Consider the following 23354-nt stretch of genomic DNA (forward strand, 5'->3'; position numbering starts at 1 on the left):
GAGTCCTGCTAACTCCCTGATTGTAACCTTGAAGCAAAACATGAGGAACAGGGGACGTGCATGCAAGTGTGTGTGTGTGCGTGTGTGTGTGTGTGTGTGTGATGTAATGAAACACCGCTGAGGTACTCACATGATCCCCGGGCTGGGGTCTCATCAGGGAGACCTGGTCGTACCCGCGGCGAAACAGAGCCCAGATAGCGTCCAGTTTGCCCTGAACGGGACAGAGGGGAGTGGTTTAACAGCTGGCCACATCTGGACACCAACCTCTCCCACACCGCATGACATCCAAATCCTATTATTACGGTTTTTACTGTGTCAGCGGACATTTGGTCTGTGGTCCTCAGCATCGTGCCGCCAGGCCAAGAGTCTGCAGGTTTTAATCCCAAACAAACACCACAGCAGCTGATTCCACTGATTAGTTCCTTCCTCTCTGGTGTGAATGGTGCTGATTAGTCACTTGGCCGTATTCATGGTTCATGTCTGCTCAACTTTACACATAAACTTCTAATTCCCTCTGAATCATTTCCTCTGCTGCCACAAGTCAAACAGTTTACAGCGTTCCTTATCACTAAAAAAAAGGTCCTACTTCCTAACACAAGGTGTTTCTTTTGATGGGACCAAAACAGACTCCTGATCCTCAGTCACACACACACTTGAGAAGAAGCGAGTCAATATCTTAAACTACCTCGACATAACTACTTAACTTGTAACATAGTTATTGAAAGCACTCACTCCTATTGCCTGTATAGCCATCTATTGACCAGGTATTATAGCTCCTAAAACACACTTTTTCACAAATAACTCCACGTGGTTGTCTACAATAGACTCATCGGTTAAAACTGAAACCATGTGTTACTATGCTAAACACTGTCATTGACATTCTGCACTCAATTTTCAATTACTGCGATCAACATGCACCTGTGGAAACAGCTTAGAAAGCCGAGCAGAAACAGTACAAGTAGGATTCAGGTTTGCTCTTTGTAGAGCAAGTTAGAGGACAATAGTCCCCAACAGTTCTCCCATCCCATGTCTGCTTGGTTTCGTTTTTGGTGTGTATAGTTTTGACAAAGAGGGAGCGAGTTACAGACCGTTATACAGCTAAAAAAAAGGATCTGCATGTGTGGGGGCCAACTGCAGCCAACACACACAGTGACTAGTCAGTCCATGAATTCACCTTTTTCCTACACTGACTGTGGTGTGTGAGCCGTGTCCCGTTTCACCCTGAATCCCTGCAGTGCTGTTTGTAGGCCTGTGTCATGCTCAAACTACAGCTTGTAAGGTATCGGTGTCTCCAGATAACAGTCGGTGTGGCTGCTGTATGAAAGGCCAGTGTTGCTCCACAGAGCTGTATTGTAGTGTAGGATTAAAGCACAAACATCACTGACGCCCGGTCCAATAATGTCTCTCTGTCTGGAGAATATGCCATATCGCTTTGGCTATGTGTGCACATTGATAGTTGGATAATGCTGTGCTTGTGCAACTAATTATCCACAAACACAACCAGAACAGGCTTTATTCCTCCCCGCTGTCTTGTGAAAACTTTGCAGCTCCACTCGTGGTGCTTTTCATGTTTTAACTTTGGGTTGAAGCGGTTCGGGGCTTCTCTGTGGGCGGAGATAGTTCTGTCGCGCCCGCAGTTATTTGAAACTCGCTGGGCAAAGAGCTCAAGAAAGAAGGAGAAAAAAACACACACTGGTCAAACTGCAAACAAGGCAGATGTTTGTGTTCCTGAAAAGCAGACATTTTGTTACGGGGCAGCAAGTAGCGCCTCTGCTAAATAAGTCTTGCGTGTTGGACGTGAGGGAAGTCGGTGTTTACCTGGATGGGCGTGTACCACTTCCGGTCCTGAGGCGCCTTCTTGTTGTGAGCTTTCCTAGGTTTGGGTTCGAAGGGCTCGTATTCCTGGTCCGGCATTTTCACCACGGCGTTCTTCGGCTTCTCCAGCTTGGCCCCTTCCTCGGTCGAGCCCTTCCCTCCCCAACGCACCTACGCACAGCACACGGGACATGAGCGCACACGATAATAGAGGCAGCCAATGAGACCTCAAGTAAACGGATTCCCCTCAGTTGTTTTCTCGATCGTCGATTCAATTGTGATCGTTAGCGTCACGCATTTTATTTGATCATCTTGTCACCTCCATCCTCTTGATTCCTCCGATTCCTCTCCCTCCGTAATAAGAGGCATCCACGGTGGGCCATTTCTTCTTGGGCATGCCGTCTTCATCATCTGAACTCTCCTAACACACAGATAATCACACAATCACACACATTCAGAGGCTGTTATCACGGACTTTTGAATTCTCTCTACAAGCAGAGGAGAGATGGTACACTGAGAGTCTTTCTCTATCTGTGTCTTGTGTTTTTTAATTTTTTAAAAATCTTTTTATAAGAACGGCAGGTCTCACAAATGGGAGAAATGAACATGAACTCAGTTAATGAACGATTCTTTCGGTCCATAGTCACCAAAGTAAATGCTGGACCTATTTTCACGAGCCACATATTTCTTATTCTGACACAAAAATGACCTTTTTCAAGACACCAAGAAATGACCTGTCTCTGTCTCAGCACAGGATCTAGCAACCAACGTCTGCGACCGCTTCAGCTAATACACTTTTGTAATGCTAAATATGTCCATTAGCGGTGTAAAATATCTAAAAGAAAGGATGAATACTTTACGCAAATATGACCCAATCTGCTTTTCATTAACATTTGTTAACAAAGTGGTGGGAGGCAAACCCGCTATGGCCACGCCCACTTCAGGAACAGGAAGTGTATGCGCTCGTAAACCACTGGCGGAGCTTGTAATGTGTCATCTTTGTCATAGAGCATCTTTGCTACAACTCACTTTATCCGATTTATGGCCTTAATAGCATATATTACCATTATAGCTGCGTGTATGTACATACATTAGAAAGAGATGTGTTCAGGAATGTTATACATTTGTTTAATTCGTTGTTGCTTTTTTAAACTATACTACAAGTATCAGACACACAATTTCCGTCAGACCTGCTAAGTAAGTATATATGTTTGTGTGTGTGTGTGTGTGTGTGTGTGTGTGTGTGTGTTTCTACTCACGGGCTCAGGAGGAGGAGGTGGAGGTGGTTCTTTGATCACCTTGTGGAACAAAAACAGATACGACATCGATGAGCCTTGCACACACACGTTTTTCCCATCTCCTCGAGGTCTGTATGTTGTCGTTGTACGGACCTCTAAGCCGCTTAATGCTCCTTTGGAGGTCACACAAACCCCTTTCAAGCTCTGGATAACTGTAATTTAAGTGTTGCTTTTTTTTTCAAAATGGACCACTTCCTGAATGTAGTTTACGTTTTTTCTCACCACAGTGCAGCAGAGCGGCCAGAACCACCACATGAAGAGCAGGGCCAGCAGCAGGAACAACACCAGCAGCGTGATCAGGAGAATGGTGCCGTCAAACTGGAGAGGGAAGCACACGCGACAGCAGAACGTTACAGTCGCACACGCGGCACTACGGCACACGTGCTGGAGCGGAGATTTGAACCAACATGCTAACGGTATGTTAGTAGTAGAACCAAAGCAGTGGAAAGGGGAGGGAAACAAATTGGTAAAGTAAGTAATCCTTTTTTTAAAGGGAGCACCAGAAGAAGTGGGAATAAAACTAGAGTTGCAGGAGGATGTCGTAATACTGCTCGTACTTTCTCCATCGGTTCTGCCAACGTAAATACTCATGCTTTTTGTTTTTCTCGATGAGTGTGAGCTGCGTGATCGCCGAAGGAATCCATCAGTTACTTTGCTCGCTTTGAGCGAGGCGGGCGCCCCGCGAGCCAAACGTGGCTCCCATTACGGACCGCAGATGAGGATCACGTGTGGTGAGACTTTCCCTTATCTGCCTTGCGGCCAGGACACGGGAGGATTTCATCTGATCGGCAGTGGGGTCCGTCGCAGAGAAGTCCCTAATTACCATCTCGCCGGTACATTTTCCGAATCAGCAAGTTTTCTTTAACTTTCAACTTTCTGATGTAATGGTTTAGCGGACCGCAAACAGTGACCGCATCTGCGTCTCGCGCACGCAGCGTGTGTTTTCTCATGCTGTACGGGCACTTTTCTGCAGACTAACTACAAAAGGCTAGAGCTGTGGCACTTTGGGAGGATTTAGGGGAGGGCTCACAGAGGTTTAGGACACGACGTACCAACTTGTCGTGTCCTAATTTAATTCTGTGTTGAATTAAATTGGTGTCCCCCCCCCTCTAATAAGCCTGGTGTGATTTCGGCCTGCATGGTTTGGTTTAGCCGCGAGGAGCGGCTAATTGCTACGGTCTGATTGAGCTCCGTACATCACGAACCACAACGTTTGAATTCACAGTGTTTTCATGGCTGTGATGTCACGAGGAAGGGAGAACAGCTTCAAGGAGCTGGTTTCTTTTTCAGCCGGGTGGAAAATCTGCTGCAGCTCCGGTCCATATGTTCCAACATATGTGATTTTTTGAATCAAATTGCTTTTAAATTGCTTTTAAATTGCATCTTAGATAGGAGATGAAGCTCCACCCTCCCTCACGCTGACACAGTGATATTCATTTTCACACCTGGAGGCTAGAGTCTCAGAGTATCGGCAGTCGCTCCAACTGAGGTAAAGGCTTTGCACAAGGGCACTGGTGAGATTGAACCGGCAGCCTCCCGGTCATGAACCTGCTCCCCTAAGCTTTTTGTCTCCTGAGGGTTTTTTGGGGGTCGGATCGCTACTACAAACCCCTGTGGAGGATTGGCTCCCGAAAAAAAAAAACGGAGGAAAAATAACAAAATTGAGAAAGGGAAGATGAAAGAGGGGAAGGGGGTAAGGAAACTCACTGCAGAGAACCAAACAGCAAGCTTCTAGGAAAAGAGAGGAGGTTGGTGGGGACAGAAGAGTGGAAACCACATGCAACACGAGAAGAAATGGAAATATTACAAAATCTTAAGAGCAAACCGAAATATGAACTCCAAATTACAAAACATATTCTTCATCGGTTTGAAGGACAAACTGTTATATAATCCTTAGAAAATAAACATTATGAAAGTGCAAAGAAGTTCCATTTTTATTTAATAACGTGTCCGTTAAATTAGTTTTGATTCATATCTATATGGTTCTACTGTGAGTCGGCTGAATGCTTGAACGGGGGATAAAAAGCTGCCACTTACACACTCCGTGGTGGTGATGTGCACGTTGCTGCTGATGAAGGTCAGACCGTCATTCATGCTCACTTGGAGATAAATCACCCTGAAACAAAACGACACACACACACACACACACACACACTTAGAAAAAAAGCAAGTTCTGCATCCTCATGTTACAACAGCCGTGATCGGAGCAGTTCATGTCGCCTGCAGCATTTCCTCCTGCAGCTCAGTTTGTTTGACCAGGATGATGTCATTTCAACTTGAGCTCCCACCGAAATCACGTCAGCGACCGGCCTGCAAACTGTGAGGTAGTTTGTGAGAAGTGAGAAAGTGAGACTGGAAACAACCGCAGAACACACACGACTAAAAGAGACAATCCTGTTGTATCTTCAAAGTTTACTCGGATCAGTTGGGACCTGGCAGGACGAGCTACTTGGCGAGTCGGGTGACTTTTGTTTGAGAGCTCCGTGTCTCTTGAAATAAAACAAGCCTTTCCCAAACGAACTGAATACAAGCCTTTCCCAAACAAAAACCTCGGTGAAGATTATTGTTGGAACTGCGCGTGAGTCTTTCTTGACGGTCGGAGGAGTCCCTTCCTCTTGAGGAAAACAATTCTGAGAATATCGTGTGACCTGCCGTGGCCTCTTTGGAGCTTCCAGCTCTTCAAAACATGTTGATTAAAAGCCGAGCATTGTTGACTCCGCCCCCAAGGACTTCTCCAGAAGAGGGCCGAGTGGATGCAATGAGGCCTGGCAGATGGAAAGCAGGCCTCTTGACCGAAAAACCTGTGTTTACCCTGAATCAGTGAGCTGTCTGGAACAAGAGGAGAGAGAGAGAATCAACAGCAGACGCACCTTGCTGATGACAAACAGCTGGGCATTAAGGGATTAAAACCTTAAAACAGTCTTAAAGGTAATGAAGGCGCCGTTTGTCGTTTGTGCTCTTAATGTTGGAGGAAAGTTTGATCTGTTCATACCTGGAGTTTAAATTCTTATAAAATCCTAAAACAGCTTTTTATTAGAGCCAAAATGACTCAAACTGGAGTTAATGTAGCCTGGGACTATTTTCAGTGGTGGATTAATACAGATTTGGTTCTATAGTGAGTATTTATGGCAGGCAAAAGGGGAATTGACACCAATGGACCTTGAAAAAAACAACAACAGAAAAATGGTATGAAGAGAAAATGAACCAGAGAAATCTGACCAGTGTGACTTTGAGGATGTGGAGGAGATGAAGCAGCGTGGAGGAAATGTTAGTTGTGGAGCACCCTGTCTGACAGCTGTGAGGCAAGAAATGAAACAGACATGGCAGCAAGAACACACTGGGCAAACAGAGATTACAGGATGCCACGTCCAGAGAGACCTGAGCTTTAAATAAAAAAAAACTAAAAGCCCAGAACAGCAATGAAACAATGATAAAAATGTCAAATTTGCTGTCAAAGGTAAATCCGTGTTAATGATGCAAACGGCTGCTAATTCGTCAAAAACAAACTTCATTCGTCCGGGTATTAACGGAGCAGTTCAAACCCTCAGGAGGGTTTTCCACCCTGCCGAGAATCAGACTGCACACCAACGCCACACACTTGAAAGGCCGGGCGAGCCGCTACACGGCTTTGATCAGCCACAACTGGACAGGAAGACTGTTGAAAGAGAGCAGGAGACTGACGGGGGATGAAAGAAAGGGACACAAATAAGAGACAGAGACAGAGGGGAAAATGAACAGACGGGCAGAAAGATGGAAAGCAGTTGGTAAAAAAAAAACGAAAAGAGCCACGGTGGCACCGAAAGGAAAGGCAGAGATGGAGAGAAAGAAAAAGGGGAGGGGTAGAAAGAAAAGTGTGGGATAGAAGGGTCGGGAGGTTAAGTTAGGAACGCTTTAAGGGAAGATAAAATCTAAACAAAGGCAGGGCAGGACTGGCTTGATGGGACATCGAGGGGAGTCGAAGGCACATGATGTACCCTCAGTTTTACGACCCTTGAGCTGAGGAATCGATTAAAGCTTCAGAGTCATCGTCTGAATCCTTCCTCCCTGCGGTGGAAATCCAATTCGCTCTCTTTCCACTCCACTGCCAATGCAAATATCAACTGTAAACCGGATTTGTAACTTCTACGGGGGAATAAAATGACGGAATTTGTAGCACAATAGTAGAGTTATGCAAAAAATACCACCACAGGTCAAGAAAGTGTGTGAATAAGGAGCTAAAAGTGATTCTTAGTCGCCCTGCAGTTTGAAGACTTTAACCACGGTCCACTGAACCGTGTCTTCTGTGGACCGTTGTGCTTTTCTTCCCATGAAGAACTTCGGTTAAAGAGGTTTGTGGATTTTTGACGTTGGACCACGGCCGGGCTCTAAAATGAGCGCCGGGCCCAGCTGATGGAGAGCGACGCGGGCCTCCGCTTGCACCAGGAAGTGGTGCGACACTGTGGTGAAGGTTCTGAGCAAAAACAACCTCAGTTGTCTTAGTTTTCACAACCTGCCGCCTCCGTCTGATCCTCCAGTCGTCTGGCATCGGGCTCTTGAACCAGGATTCTACTGAATCACGAGGTTTGGTAGATTTGGACGTTGTGTTCTTTACCGTTATCGTAAAAAGCTTTGCGCGCTAAAATCCAGCGCAGCAAGCTTTCAACACAACGTTGGACGCATCGTCATCTTATTAAGTTTTGATGCCGAACATGTCGCAGAAGAGTGTCCGTCGTCTAGTGCGGGGCAGTTAGCACACCGTGTGCTTGAAGAGTTTTTGTGTTTTGCAGAAAACAGATGCCTCCTTCAGCTGGGAATGACTCATGTGAGCAGTGAGACTGAACCAAAACAGTAAAGTCGCGGCTAATGATGCTACAATGTGTGGCTAAAGATGCTACAATGCTCTGCGGAGCCGGCCGACGGGCCTCTGCGGACTAGTCACTGCTCGGTTATAATTCAGGGCAGAGGCAGGAGAAACGCAGGCGGGCTTTACCGCCGCGTGTGCTGGCACGGCTACACAGCCCCTTATATGTTGGTTTCTAGGGATCTAGAAAAGAGGAATGCGGCCACGGCTGGGGATCGTAAAAAAGAGCTAATGTATGGCAGGCTTCACCTGGTCTGTGCCCGTACGTACACGCGTGTGTGTGTGTGTGTGTGTGTGTGTGTGTGTGCATACATGTGTTTCAATGGGTCTGAGGCAAAGAATGAGGTCAGAGATGAATGTGATATTGATTAAAACATGTAAAAAAAAAAAAAAGAGGCACCTACTTCCCAACTTCATCGATGACGGGAGCTGGACACAGTAAGAATGTGTTTTCTACATCGGCCGGCTTTTCATCTGGGAAGCAAAGATAACATTTTAATACAGGTACACACAGTGTCATCCATATTGCCATGTGTTACTGTCAATGATGGACACTCGATAGTTGTCACGGTGAAACAGCAACGATCATTTCCTTGCCATAAAAAGCACGATTAAGTATCTTCTCCACTCATTCCTGTACTCGTTATTCAGTACTCATGCATGTGCAAATAGGAATACTCTCATGCACCGACAAAGACACTGAAAACATGACCCAAACAGATCTAAACCTCGATACTTTAAAAAGACAGAAGCTAGCGGAGCGTCCTCATACTCACTGACTGTGATGGTGTCGTTGATCTTGAAGCTGCAGAGCACCTGGTTGATGTCCCTGGCGTGGAGAAAGCCGTTTCCTCTCACCACCACTTGGAAAGACTCTGGTTGCACATACACATGTTTGTTTTTTACACTCTTTGGCAAGCAAGAGGACATTTCACGCTGCATGCATCGCACATGATGCTCATCATACGGCACCAAGGCTGCTGGACTTACGCACCTCAATCCTCAGATCTAAGAATGTGCAGCACTCATTTATTATGTTTTTATATTTGAAATTTGTATGAGTGTATTCATAGAACATCTACGTGTGTAAATGTACATATTTCACATTTTTTCTAGGAATATACATTATGCTATTTTCACTGTTATGTAAGCTTAAATGACATGCAGCTTAAGATCGTTCACAGAATAACCAAGAGACTCAAACACGCAGACGGTCCATCATCATGAGCGAGTTGCAGCATGAGATGAAGCCCAAATCTCTAAAGGACAATGTCCACGAAACCGGCAAACTAAAAGGGCAGGTGTCTTTAATTTGTGAGTAAATCTGAGTAAACAAAGTATAAATAAATTACAGCAGAGTCAACCTTTCCCCAACTGAGCCACTCGACATACGACTGAGTTACAATTGTTGGACAGCAACCCTCAGTAGTTGCCTTGCAATGTTGCCTGAAACGGGGCAACATGATGAGACTGAACCTGCAGGATCGAAACTGAGCGGCAGGCCGGAGACTGCTTTTCAGTTTCATGTGAAATACCTTTCTTGAATGGTGAAAGTAATTTAACGCTCAAAAAAGAAGAAGACAAAAGCAGATGTGAAGCGCCGTAAAAAGCTCGCTCCTTTGGCCAAAAAGTGCAACTTTTATCTGATCATTTCTGCCATTTAATGTCTATATAACGTTGCTTTAACTGTGATAATCTTTCTCTTGGCAGGACACAAAAGGTTTTGTCCACTTTACATTCCAGCCAATATCCGCACCAATCGTTTTAATGAGAACCTATAATATTGTCCCCACTGCGGCGCCGCGTCCCAGCAGGTTTCCTGTAAGTGACCTGGACGCCCGTATAAGATCGCTCTGAGTCTGGGATTATCATCACTGAAGTGAGAGCAGGGGAGACGGGGCACGCAGTCATGAAATGAACACAGTTCAGTGATGTAAATCTAGCATTCAAGTATGAGTGTGTGTGTGTGTGTGTGTGTGTTCAGCTCCCCACCTCCGGCACACACACTGGACGGCTCGGCTGCCAAAATCTCAATGCAGGATTTCTTGATGATCTGGAGGGTAAACGAGGAGAAAGTCATTATTTTGACTCGATTCTTTTTGTGCACAGATGCTGGCCTCATTGCAACTGTATGTCACGTATGTACTGTGATAAAAATAAAAAAGAAGAAGCCTGTCGAGAGCTCAATATTCACAATATCACTTCTGAAAACGTTTCACTTCCTGAAATGCGTATTTTAGAACACGACGGTCCCGTCAGTAGACTCGAGTGGTGAATGTGTCACATGACGGGAGACGGGGCTAGTTGTTCTTGGAAGATCGTATGACAGGGAAAAAAGGTGAAGCGAACCCCTTTATGCATAGCATGTTAGCTCCTCTCATGAGAGAGGTGCCCCACCCTGCCTGTACTGTCCTCTTTACATATGAGCACGACTTCCACGAGTCCTCTGTGCACAAAGACTTACAGTTCTGCCCAATGCGTACCAAAGAAATCGAGCGCAGGGTCAGTTTGAGTTGAATCTTGGACTAAAACGGGTACTGTGTGATGTGACTCAATGTCGCTTCTGCTTTCTGGCATCAGACGAACCAATGACCGGATATCTGATGAGTAACGAGGTTTTCTGTGCATTCATGCGAGGGAGCGTTTCCACGAAGTCAGTGCGCTCCCCTCCTCCCTCTAACGCAGGACAGATTCCAGATAAATACGTCAATGTTGTGCTACGGGGAGTTTATTTACCGAATCAATGACTCCCCGGAGGGCGTGGAAGCCGCCCAACACAGGAAACACGTGCTCGATGGTGTCTGCAATAGTGGCCAGCTGAAGAAAGGGGAGAGGTGGAGACGGAGGTGTGGAAGGAGGGAAAAAAAAGGGAGAGAGGCGATAAGTAGCTAAGCAAGAGAAGAATATTGAATAAGTACATTGTGGAAAAATGTGTGATTAGAGAGACATGTTTAACATTCACATGTGGATGACACTGATATTTCATAACAGGCCCCGATTGGCTGGAAGGTCGAAGGTCGGCCAGCCCTCACATTTTCAACCATCTTTGACGTTAAATACAAGAGCCTGAAACATTTTCCTTCTCGTCGTGTTGGAGCTAATTGTTGGAGCACAGTCCAGTTTGTGCGTTGGCATCTTTAAGAGGTAGCTCGGGGTTAAAAATCTCCTTGGATCGGTTTCCAGGAAACGTTTAATCATGGGTTAGCCAAATCGCACAGGCCCCACTGAATACACGCTACGCAACATGCTAAGGTGACATCCAAAGGTAAAACAGACACCGATGCATGACGTTGGCACTACCTGCGTCTCATTGAAGTCTTTGACACCAACACAGTACACAATGGCTCCAAGAGACCGGGCTCTCTCCGCCTGTTGGAAGACGAAAGCAAAAAGCCGAGTAAGTTCTGGCCTTCAAGCAAAGACAGTGCTGTCAGCCGCCTGGAGCTACGAGTGGCTACCTCCTGCTGCGCAGTGATGAGCTGATGTTCCTGCAGCTCTCCGTCCGTCAGCGCGATAATCACGCTGGCCGTGCCTGGAACAAAGCACGCAGGCATGCTTATAACCTCAACGTAATTCATGACTTGAAGTAGCTACACACACGGAGCGAATGCTTTTTTTGTTGTTTTTTTGTTATGCGTACCAAAGTTCTCCTGGTGGATCTGCTCGTTCGCCTTAAAGTGAGAAGACATTCTCGCGGTGAGAAAGACAGGAAATACCAAAGCTTCACATTTAAACTGGCGGTTCAACGGACTTGCTCTTTGCAACAAAAAAAGAGTGTAAAATAACATTTTTGACGGTTACCCTGCGCAGTCCAAGGTGCATGAATGTGTCTCCACCAGGAATCTCATTTTTCAGAGCGTTCAGCCCCTTTCTGATGTCCCCTCTGCAGAGAAGAAAGACTTTTGATGAGGAAACATTTCAAACAGTTGTGTCCTATTTGTGCTCTCTTCCATAGAAACTAATTGAACTGCAATGTATTGTGTTTGGCCTTTTTGTTTGTTCCCTATTTCCTTCACTATTCTGCGATACGCAGGTCAGTATTCAGCTTCATGTCAGTTCAGAGAGCATCTGCTTTCACTCCGCCGCAACAGTTTGTTTCCTTTCCTCTTGTGTGAGAAGAGCACTTTGTACTACAATAACATTTATTCATAACACCAGATTCATCTTCGATAAGTCAGTTGGGGGTTAATTCATCACATTAGTCGACACACGGTCGCAGCCAGAACTTCATTTACCTGTTTTCCGTCAGTTTCATGATGGTGGATGCTCTGGAGGAGAACGTTATGAAGGACATCCTCAGCATGGGACTGCAACAGGAAAAGAAAGAGGAATGAAAACGTCACCTCACCTGTCCTTCAGCCAGTAAGAAAATCCCATCAGAGGAATCAATTATTCATGATATATACCACAGACTGAGTTTGACTGCATTTGGCTGCCAGGTGTTGTTTTCCCACCTTGCACAATACTACATTTCTACACCATCTGAGATGAATTAGCAAAATTGTGTTTTACAGTAACACTACGAAAGCAACTTATTGTTTTCCACAGAAACATGGAACAACTGCCCGTAACAGTTGAAATCCTTTCATTTGAACAGCGAATATCTCATTGTGAAATACAACTCACAACCCGGGACATCGTGACACCGTGCACAAGTTGTGCTTGCGTGCGGGATTCAAACCGTCTGTGTTGCGTGACAACGAGTCAAAAGTTTGTATTCAAACTACATCGCTGAACCCTTCAGATGTGGGGAAAGCTTGTTTTTTTTTTGTTGTTTGTTGGTGGACATTTTATATTCAGAATTGAATTACATGCTTGTAAACATACATGCACGGACACCCGAAGTGGAATAAAAAATGTGTTGCATTATTTGTGAGAGAAAGTAAGTGTCGGCAGATTTGCGCCGTTTGAAACGCTCATTTGTTTGTGAAAAACAGAGACTTTGAGGAGGGTTGGCTCTGTGCTTTGGTCAAACCACAAAGCTCCAGGTGTTGTTGTGGCCTTCGAGCAGCACAGACAACACAAAACCTCACACCAGCTGAAGGCCAGCTGCTGAATTGTTGCCTCTCTATTTCTGCACTTCATTGAAATATGCTGCATATTTTAGTTTTCTTCATGTTCACTGAAAGATTGCTCTGCATGTTTGATGCATGTGGAATCAATATGCCCGATGCTAAAAAAAAGAGTGTACATTATTGATAAGCACATGACAATTAATGCCATACTCTTAAGAAATAACAGGAATTGAATATTCCAATATACATATCTCAAAGAGGCTGCACCGGATGAACAGACATTATAGTCTGCTTATTCAATTTTGTCAATTTGTGGGGAATCATGCTGCTGGGAGCATTTTTATAAAAACAACTTCATTTTGATTCAAGAGCACTACTTTCTAGTCATCCTTCTGATTTCAAGACCTGGTTGATATTCACATGAAACTTCTTATCGTTCGTATATGATGTGAGAAACATTTGGGGGGAAATGCATCTGACTGAGACACTCAATGCTGCAGCATCTTCACAGGCCGCTCACACACATAGAGATCTTTGTTCCTGTCCTGGCTGCTGGTAACCCCACTGACACCAGACATCAGCTCAGCTCCTGGAGGCAGTGAGACATCAGCTCGCATGCTGAGTGACTAAGCATTTTGCCAGCTGTCGCTGTAGGGAGAGATGTTTATTTTACTTTACCGGCGTGACTGCTGCGTAAAGTATTTCTCTTCAGTGATCTACAGCTCGATGCTCCAGGAAGTACAGAGGCAGTGAGGAGGTTAAGTGTCCCAAGGCTTGAAGTCTGGTTGTAAAAACCTTTCCTAGCCATTCAAATGTTACACACTAGACAGCTTTCCACCACACACTTTTGTACTGCATACTTGAAAGGGTTAATTGTGACTCTTACCTTTTGAATTTCTCAGCTAAATTCTCCACAAAGTAGTAGATTTCCTCCCAGTGATTCTTCACGCTGCCAGACCTAAGACGAACATCAATGAAAACAATCAAACATCCTTCGAGCGGTCATACAAGAAAAATATTGCTTTGCTAGCCAAAAACGAAACAGGGGGAAATATCCAAAAACAAGAACAAGCTGTATTTATTCTGAGTTAAACACAGCTGTTTCACATGTAACAGAAACTTCACTTTCTGTTGAAATTATTTGTCACAAAAAGTTTCTTTTAATGGAAGGAATATTATTTTCACTCCTTTATTTCTAGCAATGGCTAGAATGCTATTTTAGCTGTCTAGCTAGCAACCGCTCGCAGCTAGTAGATCCTTTATCTGTTATTACACCGTGGTGGGAGGGAAATCAAACAGAAACGTTATTAAGAACATGCGCCGTAACGTTTATGTATCACATATGCCACTGGGGGAATAACTTAAAACAATTAGCCTGTGCTATACATCAGGCGCCTGTTGAGATAAAAGAGGCTGGTGAGGTGGTCTGGTGTGTATTTAGCACCCTCCTGTATCCTGAATGAGGCCCTGAAGGCCGAGGAAATAGGTCCCGGTCTCCCCAGGGGAACCTCCATAAAACTAGTGTGTGTGTGTGTGTGTGTGTGTGTGTGTGTGTGTGTGTGTGTGTGATTATTTTATTAAGTGTCAGCATTACCAGAGAGGTTTTCCGGTATGATGTGACTGGTCAGCTGATCCATTAGCGAACAGGTTAGCTAACAACTGGGCCAGAGAGATGAGAAATAGGAAATGAGCTAAATGACTGCGGTCAAACTCGTGGCCTGTTTAGAGGATGAGGCTTACGTGGACTAAAGCGTAAGACTGGCTGCATGCTATTCTGGGTGCTGACTAACTGATGTCACGGCGTACTGGAACTGGCCAGCATTAATGCATTGCTGTTTCTTTGTATGCAACAGAAGGTCAACTTTTTTTTTTTTCCACAGGGATTAGCCGGATTTCAATTTATTGGAGAGATTTCATTGAGATGAGGAGGAATAGACATGGCTGAGGGATAGCCAAACGTCTTTTTTCCCTTAAAAATCGTCAGGTAGAAACAGTTGTTTGTATGGGAGGTCATGAAACCAGACTAAACACTGAGTCTGGTATCCGAGCTTACCTTCTAGTCGTATCAGTTCCCAACACACTCCAATCCCGTCGAGACATAATAAACAGATTGAACTATTTCTGATTCAAAGGCTTTTCGTGCCTTGGGCTGATGAGAAAACATCTGTCGAGCAAATTATATTACTATTAACAATGCTTTTTTTTCTGAACGATGTTTTTTGATTATTTGGATATTCGTAGATACACAAACCATGAGCTTTAGTCTTACAAGTTGAAAACAGCACCTGCTCCAAATGAATTGTGATTCATGTTATTTGCATTGCAATTGAGTGTCTCAGAGGTTATATCCTAAAGTGTTTTTAAGTTATTGCTTGGCAAAGGAGGGGTAATTATTTGGCAGGCCTCGGGAGAGTAGACACAGCCAAGGGATTTTCCCATCATGCCTCAGTCATTCAAGGCTCTTTCGCCTGCCAGATAATAAACACTCTGATTTACAGACTGGACTAGTCTTCATTTCTCCCCTTTGAAGATGCAAAAATAAATAGTTGTGCTGTCACACAGCTCATAGGATATCTGCAAGAGGTTAACAGGGTTGTTGATCTGCAATACATTTAGCAGATGCTGAACAGTAGCTGAAATGAGAGCCAGCTCATATTCAAACATCATCGACTTTCAGATCCAAGGAAAACTAACATTGATTGATTGCTCATAAGGCGACGAGATGCTAAACCTGCGAAAGTCTGGTAAAAAAGGAACGCAACTTTCTGAGTGAAAACACTCAGACTCTTGTATTTCTTCAAAATACAATAACAACATCCAAAATAACATATACTTGTCATGTAAGTTTCAATGTTTTTACTCGTCTAGTCTGAGCAGATACAAATGCTGGTCGACTAAACACCTTACTTCAGCATTTCCTCAGACTCATTGTTGATCTAATGACATGACTCCTTCCCCCACATCGAGGCTGACGGGGCAAAGGAAGAGGACAAGACCTTACAAGCTCAACAAAATCCTCCCGAAATATAAAAAGCCTGAGGTGGAAAGATGTTTCGCTTGGGTGTTCAACAAAAATGTGCAGCGCAAACACAAATAGTCACACAAGGACTGCACGCACACACACGTCCACACACTGACGGCCTCTAACCTGAAAAAGTTGCGGGAGCCAATTTATTCTGTACACCGTTCCATTACAGCGATGGAGGAGAGGGAAGCAGGAGAAGAAAGTCTGGTGAAACGTTCCTGCAGCTAATAGTCATGTAGAGGTGTGGGGATACTTGTCGAGTATTTATTTAACACCGGGTGAATCGGAGGCCTCCCACCTTTTGGTTTTCATCTGCTTATCTTTATTTCTGAACCGCAACGGCTCTTGTTTGCGTTGGACCAGCTCAGCTGACCGAGGTGGCTGCAGTCGTGGGACTGAGACCCAGCTTGCAGTTTTACTCACCTGTCCAAACAGCGTTGGGAAAGGAAGTGGGCCATTTCATTCTATAACTCTTCATGAAACAATTTCATGTGGTACTTTTATTTCCCTCCTAACTTCTTTGATCTAATTTTATTAGTTTGAGTTGAGCCCTCAAGTTCAGTGGGTTGGGGTTTGGCCACATAAAATAAAGGTTTCTAGAGATGATCGCGACCCGGCAGCGGTTTGAAGTCGTGTCGCAGCGAATCGGCCGAAGCCGAGCGACCGCGTTCTCTTGATTGGACAGGTCCTCGGGGCGAGATGAAGAGCATGTGTCTGGCCGTGCGCCGCCCGTGGGCCGAGAGAAAAAGAAACAAAAGAAAAGGCAGGAAAGAGAACAAGAAAGATGAAGAGCCTTATCGTACAGTAAATTCAGCTGACTGGAGTGAGATAATGTGAAAAATCTGTTGGCTCGAAAGCAAACTTGTCTGCCAGAAGAAAACATGTCGATGATTTGATGAAAAACTGTCAGGCAAAGCTTCTTTTGTGTGCTTTAGCCAACACAGATGGCATAAAAAAAGCCTGAAGCGCGACCAGACGGCCAAAGCAAAGTGTAAACATTTGATTAGATTGCTGTGTGGTTAACATCTTTACTCTGACTTTTCACTCTGGCCTTTGCGTCCTAAGTCGTTCCGGTTGTGTTTTCATGTGGATTTTCATTTTTATGAAACCACTGACTATTGTTGCTATTTTCTGTGAAGATTTATCTTCATCCAGATAGTAAGATGCCAAATAAAATATAAAACAAAACAACTGTTTCATTAATAAGACATTAAGGCCCCCACAGGGATGTATGGATGTTGGGTTTGCTTCATTGACAGATCATTGGGCCGCGACTGACCAATATAATAATAAAGTAAACAAAGAAAACTAGCTCTGGCCTCAATTATACAAAGTTTGAATATTTATGTCCCTCTGCTGCTACACCAGTACGTCTCCCATCCAGGGTGGTGATCTATGGTTGTCATGCGTCATTACTGTTCAGCGAGGCCAAACAGATGTCAAGAAAAGACCAGGAATTTGCTCGATGGCCCCCAATGGTCCAAGAAGACAAAAACATATTTTTTGTGTTAATGCTTTTTACTGCTGACTGGATGATTTTGTAAGAGCTCATACATGTGTGTGTGTGTGTGTGTGTGTGTGTGTGTGTGTTTTGAGGAGAGCATACAGTTCAGCTGGAGGAGGTTGAGACAGAAAGACAGACAGAGCAGGAAACAAGAAGAGAGGGAAGAAGAAGCGCAATGTTTTAAGTCTTTGACAACAATTTACTTGTGCTTTAAATGTATGTTATAGATACTGTTGAGAGTTTATGAGTTATGGGTGTTTTTTCCCCTCACTTTCCAGTCATCCGCTGGTTTTTAATTATTTCCATACAGAATGGAAATCAATTAGCTGACTCTTGATGCATTCTTGAACTCTGCATCACTGAAGCTATGAATTAACGCTTACCAGTGTTACATCATTATAGCAATAAAATACAGCTACTTTGAAGACTGACTTTGAGTTGAACGATGAAATAATTATATTGACCTTAACAAAACAAGGATGCAAATCTGATGATCACTTCCTGCTTCAGGATTTTCACATCATACAACAAGACTTGCAGCCACGCTCGAGTGGCTCTATGAGGCTACTTAGCATTTAGCTGAAAGTTAGCTACCGGGTAGCTAACGTAAACGTGCTAACTTGCTCATAATCTATATATGTATACTTTTTAACGTTCTGATCTTTGACATTTTGGTAAATTGTGTTAGACTGCTAACATTTGGGCTGCAGAAAATACAATGAATGTTTTTTTTTGTTTTTTTTTCCTTCACAGGAGAAAACAGTTGATGTTTAAAAAAAAACTCTGATTGTGCTATGGGTCCTAATGCGGCCATTTTGAAAGTCGGGGCTTCGTTGAGTATCTCTGCAATCTGTTAACTCTAGCACAGGTAATTACAGCATGTTTGATATCAAGCCTTCTCTTTAATTGTTTTAATCCAGTCCACTTCTAACTACCCAGCAACCTCGTCTCTCCCAAAGGGCAACGGGATGACGGCATGTGGGAAAAAGTTCCATCGGTCTAAAGTCTTAGCAGATCTCCGCTTCGTTCTCACGGTTCTGAGTGTTGACGAAGAAAAAAATCCAAATTTACTAAGGGGGCCGTCTGCCTTTCCAGCTGGGCCTACCCACACCACCCCAGCCTGCAGCCAATGACGGCGCTCCAATTCAACTGACTGGGCACAAGCATTTGTTTGTTTAAAACCACTAACCTACTTTTACAGACGTTGTAGAAGTCAAAGTCGTTACTGCGAGATTGCTGAGCTAATGCTGCACTTCTGTTCCCAAGTTGTTGAGGATAACTAGCTGGAGGAGAGGTATGTGAGATATGTGTGCTAACATCGTATATTACCAGGAGTTAGAGTGGCATTCATTCCCTTTTAAAACCTTTGGTCTTGCTTTTGTCTCCGGGGGCCTTCGGACAGCATGGTATTATTTAACTAGACATTTCTTCCTGCTGAAAACAACAAAACAGCACGCTGCAAAAGACAAAATGACAAAACACAGAGTGCCATTCCACATCTAGAACGTCTTTCACTGCTTGCTAGACATATCCAAAATATTTATGAACTGCAGCTGCAAGTCTTAGCTTTTCCACTGACTTGCCAGGAGTCAGGCCGCATGACCCAACGGCCGACTGGTGCGCCAACTTGTGACTACATCAATAACAACACTTTTCAGCTGTGAATTTAAATGGAAATAAATGCAATTTGGCCAGGACATACAAGAGAAAGATTATATTATTAATAACAGCACTACATGGGGTGTGAAAAGAGTGAATCTTTTCTTCAAACAGCCAAGAGAGCCAATGGGGAGTATGGTTCAAGCGGTAATAGGAGTCTAGTGGAAACAAAAGAGAAAGAGAGAGAGATAACTCAAAAGAGCCAGTGGAAAAAAAGAAAAGCAGAAAGACATCGACACAAAGGGAAAGAAGGGAAGTAAACTTGGAAGACTACATGTGTCTGTTTTACTTTCCCCTTCTTCAGATGATATTGTGATCCACAAAATTAACAGTGATCGCAATAGTGTGCAAGAATTGCTTCAAACTTTTGCACAATCAACATAAAACACGACATTTAAATGCAGTAACCGAGAAGTGAACATTAGCACGGGGCCCAAAAGTGAATCATTTCATCTTCCATATGAAAACACCCCAAAACCATCTGGCTCTGTGTTCCATAAGCTGCTCCGAATCAGAAAATATACGTCCTCCTTTGTGAATGTGCAGCAGTATGGAGCTGAATCAAATACACAACTTACATCATTTCCCATCAAGCTCAGTGGTACCTTGTGTTTGGCCATAATTAGCAACCATTAGCATGCTAACACACTAAGATGGTTGACGTGGTGCACATCATAGTACAGCCTCAGGGAGAAGCTAGCATGGCTGCAGACTTCCAGTCTGGTTTGTGTGTGACTTTATTTAGGTTACAGTGGTGGGGACTTCAGTTCATTGTTGTTGTTTGTCTCACATACCATGCACCACAACACAAGGGTTACATGTTGTTGACGGGTTGCGGGTGGTAGGGTGTGGATGTAGGCCAAATGTTCCCTTGTTGTTCCGTATCAAAACAACGCTTTTTAAAAAACTTTTATTTGCCAAAGCATTGGAGTTGTTCACAAACTTACAATCAACACCATTGTTTCATTTGGAGACCTTTTGGGTTTGCATATTGTGTCATTTTGACCTAGTTATTAGTCCTACTTGACTATCTTACGGGTTAGCAATCTCCCATTTCCTCCACCATCTGTATCCTATTAGTCACTAGTGCCTGTGTGTTAAAGTCACAGTTTAACATGTGTGTGCTGCTTGGACTTGAAGGGAGAAACAACCTCTACATTTATTTGGTTGCAGCCGTTCAGTCCTGACACTGGACGTTGTGCTGCAGCCCCTCAGCCCTTTGATGTCCTCTGGGTATTGTAACGCCTTTCTTCTCCTTTAGAGTATCATAAATAACTCTGAAGGGCACTTTGCAGTTGAGGATACTGAGTCTCACCAAAACCCACATTTTCCAACTGCAGTCCTGGATGTCTCAGATTCAAACTGGCAACCATACAGGCATTAGCTCCCCTTTCTAGCATTCAGTCTGCAGCCGGTCTCAGAGAACACTGACCTACATGTTTGAGCCGGGACATGACATCATCTGCCCGAATCTGCAATGAATGCCTTTGGAGTCGACTTTATGAGCCGACGGAGAAGTTATCTTCCCTCATTACTGTGAAACTCGTGACCTTCCAGCGCAGTGCCCAAAGTGTGTTTCTCTTTACAAATCAAGTGAGCCAATTCCGTCAGCATTACCGTGTGTCTGTGGGCTTTTGTTTCCAGTTTACCACGACCAACCCGACATGCAGACATGATATTGATGTTGGACAATTCTGCAGCAGCCCACTTCACACTTGCTGTATAGTAACAAGTTAGCATGCTGATGTTAGCGTTGAGCTCAAAGCAATACTGTGCCTAAGTATACGGCCTCAGAGAGCCATTAAGTTATGGTTAAGGCTTCACTTTTCACCTTGCTGCTTGAAAGGAACACTTCGACCCGCATGGGCACTATAAACACGCTGATGATTTCCTTCAAATAGAGACTGGGTCAAACAATAGCTACAGCAGCTATTGCTTAATAAAGCAGCTTTAACCGGAGATCAGTAGCTAATAAGTGACATCATCATTTGGTGGCTTATAATATAATAAAATCCCTCAGGCATGTTTTCCCCCTGCTCAGCCAGAGCGCTCAGTCTTTCATGTAACTCACTGTCAATGAACTGCCTGTCCAACATCCTTTGGGTATTCACAAAAGAGGAACACATCCATGCAGGGTGGGAGTCTGGGTGACGGATGATTCAAACTACCCCGAAAGTAGACATAGTGTCTGACTGTACTTCGATGAAATGGATGGCCGTCAACATTTCACCACCCTGCGTAGTTCAGACTAAACCCAACTCAGGCCCGAAGGATGGGGTTTAGATGAGGCGGGCGTGGATCTCTAATGAGCTTCCTCTCTAAACCTTGTTAGTCACCCCCGAGAGTTGGGCACCAAAGCACGCACACCGGCTAACAATAGCATCCGATGTTGAAACAAAAAGACAGAAAAAAAGGAGAAGCATGTGTCAGTGTTTACCGCACAGCGCACGCCAAATGCAGCCGTCCACAGATGGGGGGCAGTGTGGTGTTTGGTGTCCAGGAGTCAAAACTTTTACAAGCCAGGAAGCATGTCAAGGGTGTCGTGCTCAGTGGGTTCAGCAAGGCACTTTAAACGGACACTACGCTGATGGCTGCTGGGGGCAATTTAGATAAAGCCATACACCTAATGGCAAGACATATAGTTATCAGTGATGTTAATCTGCAAGTGATTTCTCATTTGCATCTCTCATATCCTTATGGATCCCCCCCCCCCTCTACCCCGCCACACACACAAACACACGTACACACACAAACAAGCTCTTAAAGGTGCTGTGTGCAACATTTTGTTCTCCAAATTAAGACCACATTTTCTATAAAGATTGTTGCTTCCTGTCTTTCCTTGTTTCCCCTCCCCATTCCGGGCAATGCTCCATTAATGCAAGGAGAAGGATATGAGCTGATTCAGCAACAGCCAGGTCAGATACTCAACAGATTAGACAGCAGAGTTGTAATAAAGTTCCTAATTGCTCACAGTAGAGGTTCCCATTCTGCTGCTTGCATCAAATGATAGACTCAGTGGCTTACACCGATGATGGTTTGTTGGGTTCCAGTAATTATAGTCATATTTATCTCTACTATAATGTTGTAAAGATCTTTAATCTGTACATTGAGTCTCATTAAGGCTTCCATTATGTAGGGAAACATAAAGTTACTGTGCTTGAATGTACAGTAAAGGCATTGAAAGAGAAACAGGCTCTTTCTCTGACATTTTTTTTCTTCTTTTTTTTTTCTCGGCTGAAGTCCAGCACTAAGATGTCACACAACCACAGCATTTTTCCTATGTGGGCGTACAAAGAGTGGAAATGAAAGAGTGAAGGGTGAGCAGAAAAAAGTCCCTTTAGCATGAGTTGGGGGGAGAACAGCTCCGGGCAGTTCTCCGTGTTGTCTTTGTAAGGAGAGTGACACAGATGATGTGGAGAAAGAAACCGGGGGTTTAAGATCTGCAGAGAAATAGAGATATCATCGCCGGCCTTTCTTTTCGCTTATTCAGCAAACTGTACTCTGTAAAGTCAGCCTCCTTTCTGGCGTCACCGCGTGCGCGCGCACGCACAGATGTGCCCGGCGCGAATCAGCAGGCGAGAGCCGAAACTCACCTTTTTTTTACTTTTTAGAAACTAAAGCGCTCATGTTTGGAGCAGAAACGGTGGTGCTATTCACATTCACCACATGTTTGGATGTTGTGTGTGTGTTTGTGTCTTAAATAAACGTAGAGCAGTAAAAGTAGCACTTAACACGAAAAGTAAATGCAGGTGTTTGCTTGGTTGTTGTGTGTTTTGCAAGTTTGTTGCACCCGAGAAATTGCTGTAGAGTGGTTTCCGAATTGTGTCCCTAAGATTTAATGACTATATAGCAGCTTTACGCTGTTTCCACTTACTTATCAAGCACAAAATACAGGTCAAAAGCGCCCTGACATGAACTCTCCTCCTCCTCCTCTTCATCCTGCTGTTCCGGCTCGGCTCTTGCAGATGGAGAAGAGAGCAAAAATAATCCGAATAAAACCAGAAGAAAACGCATGTTCAACTTAAGTGTCGCCATACTTTTTCCTCGGGGGAAAACAAAAAGAAGTTAATTCCTTTGTGGGTAAAAAAAAAAAAGAAAGAAGAATAAAAAACAATTTGAGTGTCTTCTTACATCCCAGAGAGAGTTATGTAATTAAAGAGGAGATGCAACAGAGACAAAAGAAAGGATGAAGGCGACG

At 44.2% G+C, this 23354-nt stretch overlaps 1 protein-coding gene across 4 annotated transcripts in view; it reads right to left on the reverse strand.

Moving 5' to 3' along the window:
• antxr1c (ANTXR cell adhesion molecule 1c) overlaps positions 1–23291 on the reverse strand; it is a 31336-nt gene extending 8045 nt beyond the window's left edge. Inside the window, exons 1-17 of one of the 4 annotated variants that reach the window (XM_068583639.1) lie at positions 23031–23291; positions 13855–13926; positions 12189–12260; positions 11755–11836; positions 11594–11624; positions 11412–11485; positions 11254–11322; positions 10690–10770; positions 9946–10006; positions 8730–8828; positions 8358–8427; positions 5151–5229; positions 3336–3431; positions 3075–3113; positions 2135–2236; positions 1819–1986; positions 131–211 (exon numbers count right to left, since the gene is read on the reverse strand). In XM_068583639.1, coding sequence (XP_068439740.1) covers positions 131–211; positions 1819–1986; positions 2135–2236; positions 3075–3113; positions 3336–3431; positions 5151–5229; positions 8358–8427; positions 8730–8828; positions 9946–10006; positions 10690–10770; positions 11254–11322; positions 11412–11485; positions 11594–11624; positions 11755–11836; positions 12189–12260; positions 13855–13926; positions 23031–23191 — 1437 coding nt within the window. In that variant the 5' untranslated portion in view covers positions 23192–23291. Of the gene's footprint in view, positions 1–130; positions 212–1818; positions 1987–2134; positions 2237–3074; positions 3114–3335; positions 3432–5150; positions 5230–8357; positions 8428–8729; positions 8829–9945; positions 10007–10689; positions 10771–11253; positions 11323–11411; positions 11486–11593; positions 11625–11754; positions 11837–12188; positions 12261–12359; positions 12615–13854; positions 13927–23030 lie in introns of those variants that run through there. The other 3 variants (XM_068583640.1, XM_068583643.1, XM_068583641.1) reach the window with 3 other exon arrangements.
• Between the last annotated feature and the right edge of the window lie 63 nt (positions 23292–23354).

Source organism: Clinocottus analis, unplaced genomic scaffold, assembly GCF_023055335.1.
Source record: "Clinocottus analis isolate CAN_PGR_092001 unplaced genomic scaffold, fCliAna1.0.p SCAF_19, whole genome shotgun sequence".
NCBI classification, from domain to species: domain Eukaryota; kingdom Metazoa; phylum Chordata; class Actinopteri; order Perciformes; family Cottidae; genus Clinocottus; species Clinocottus analis.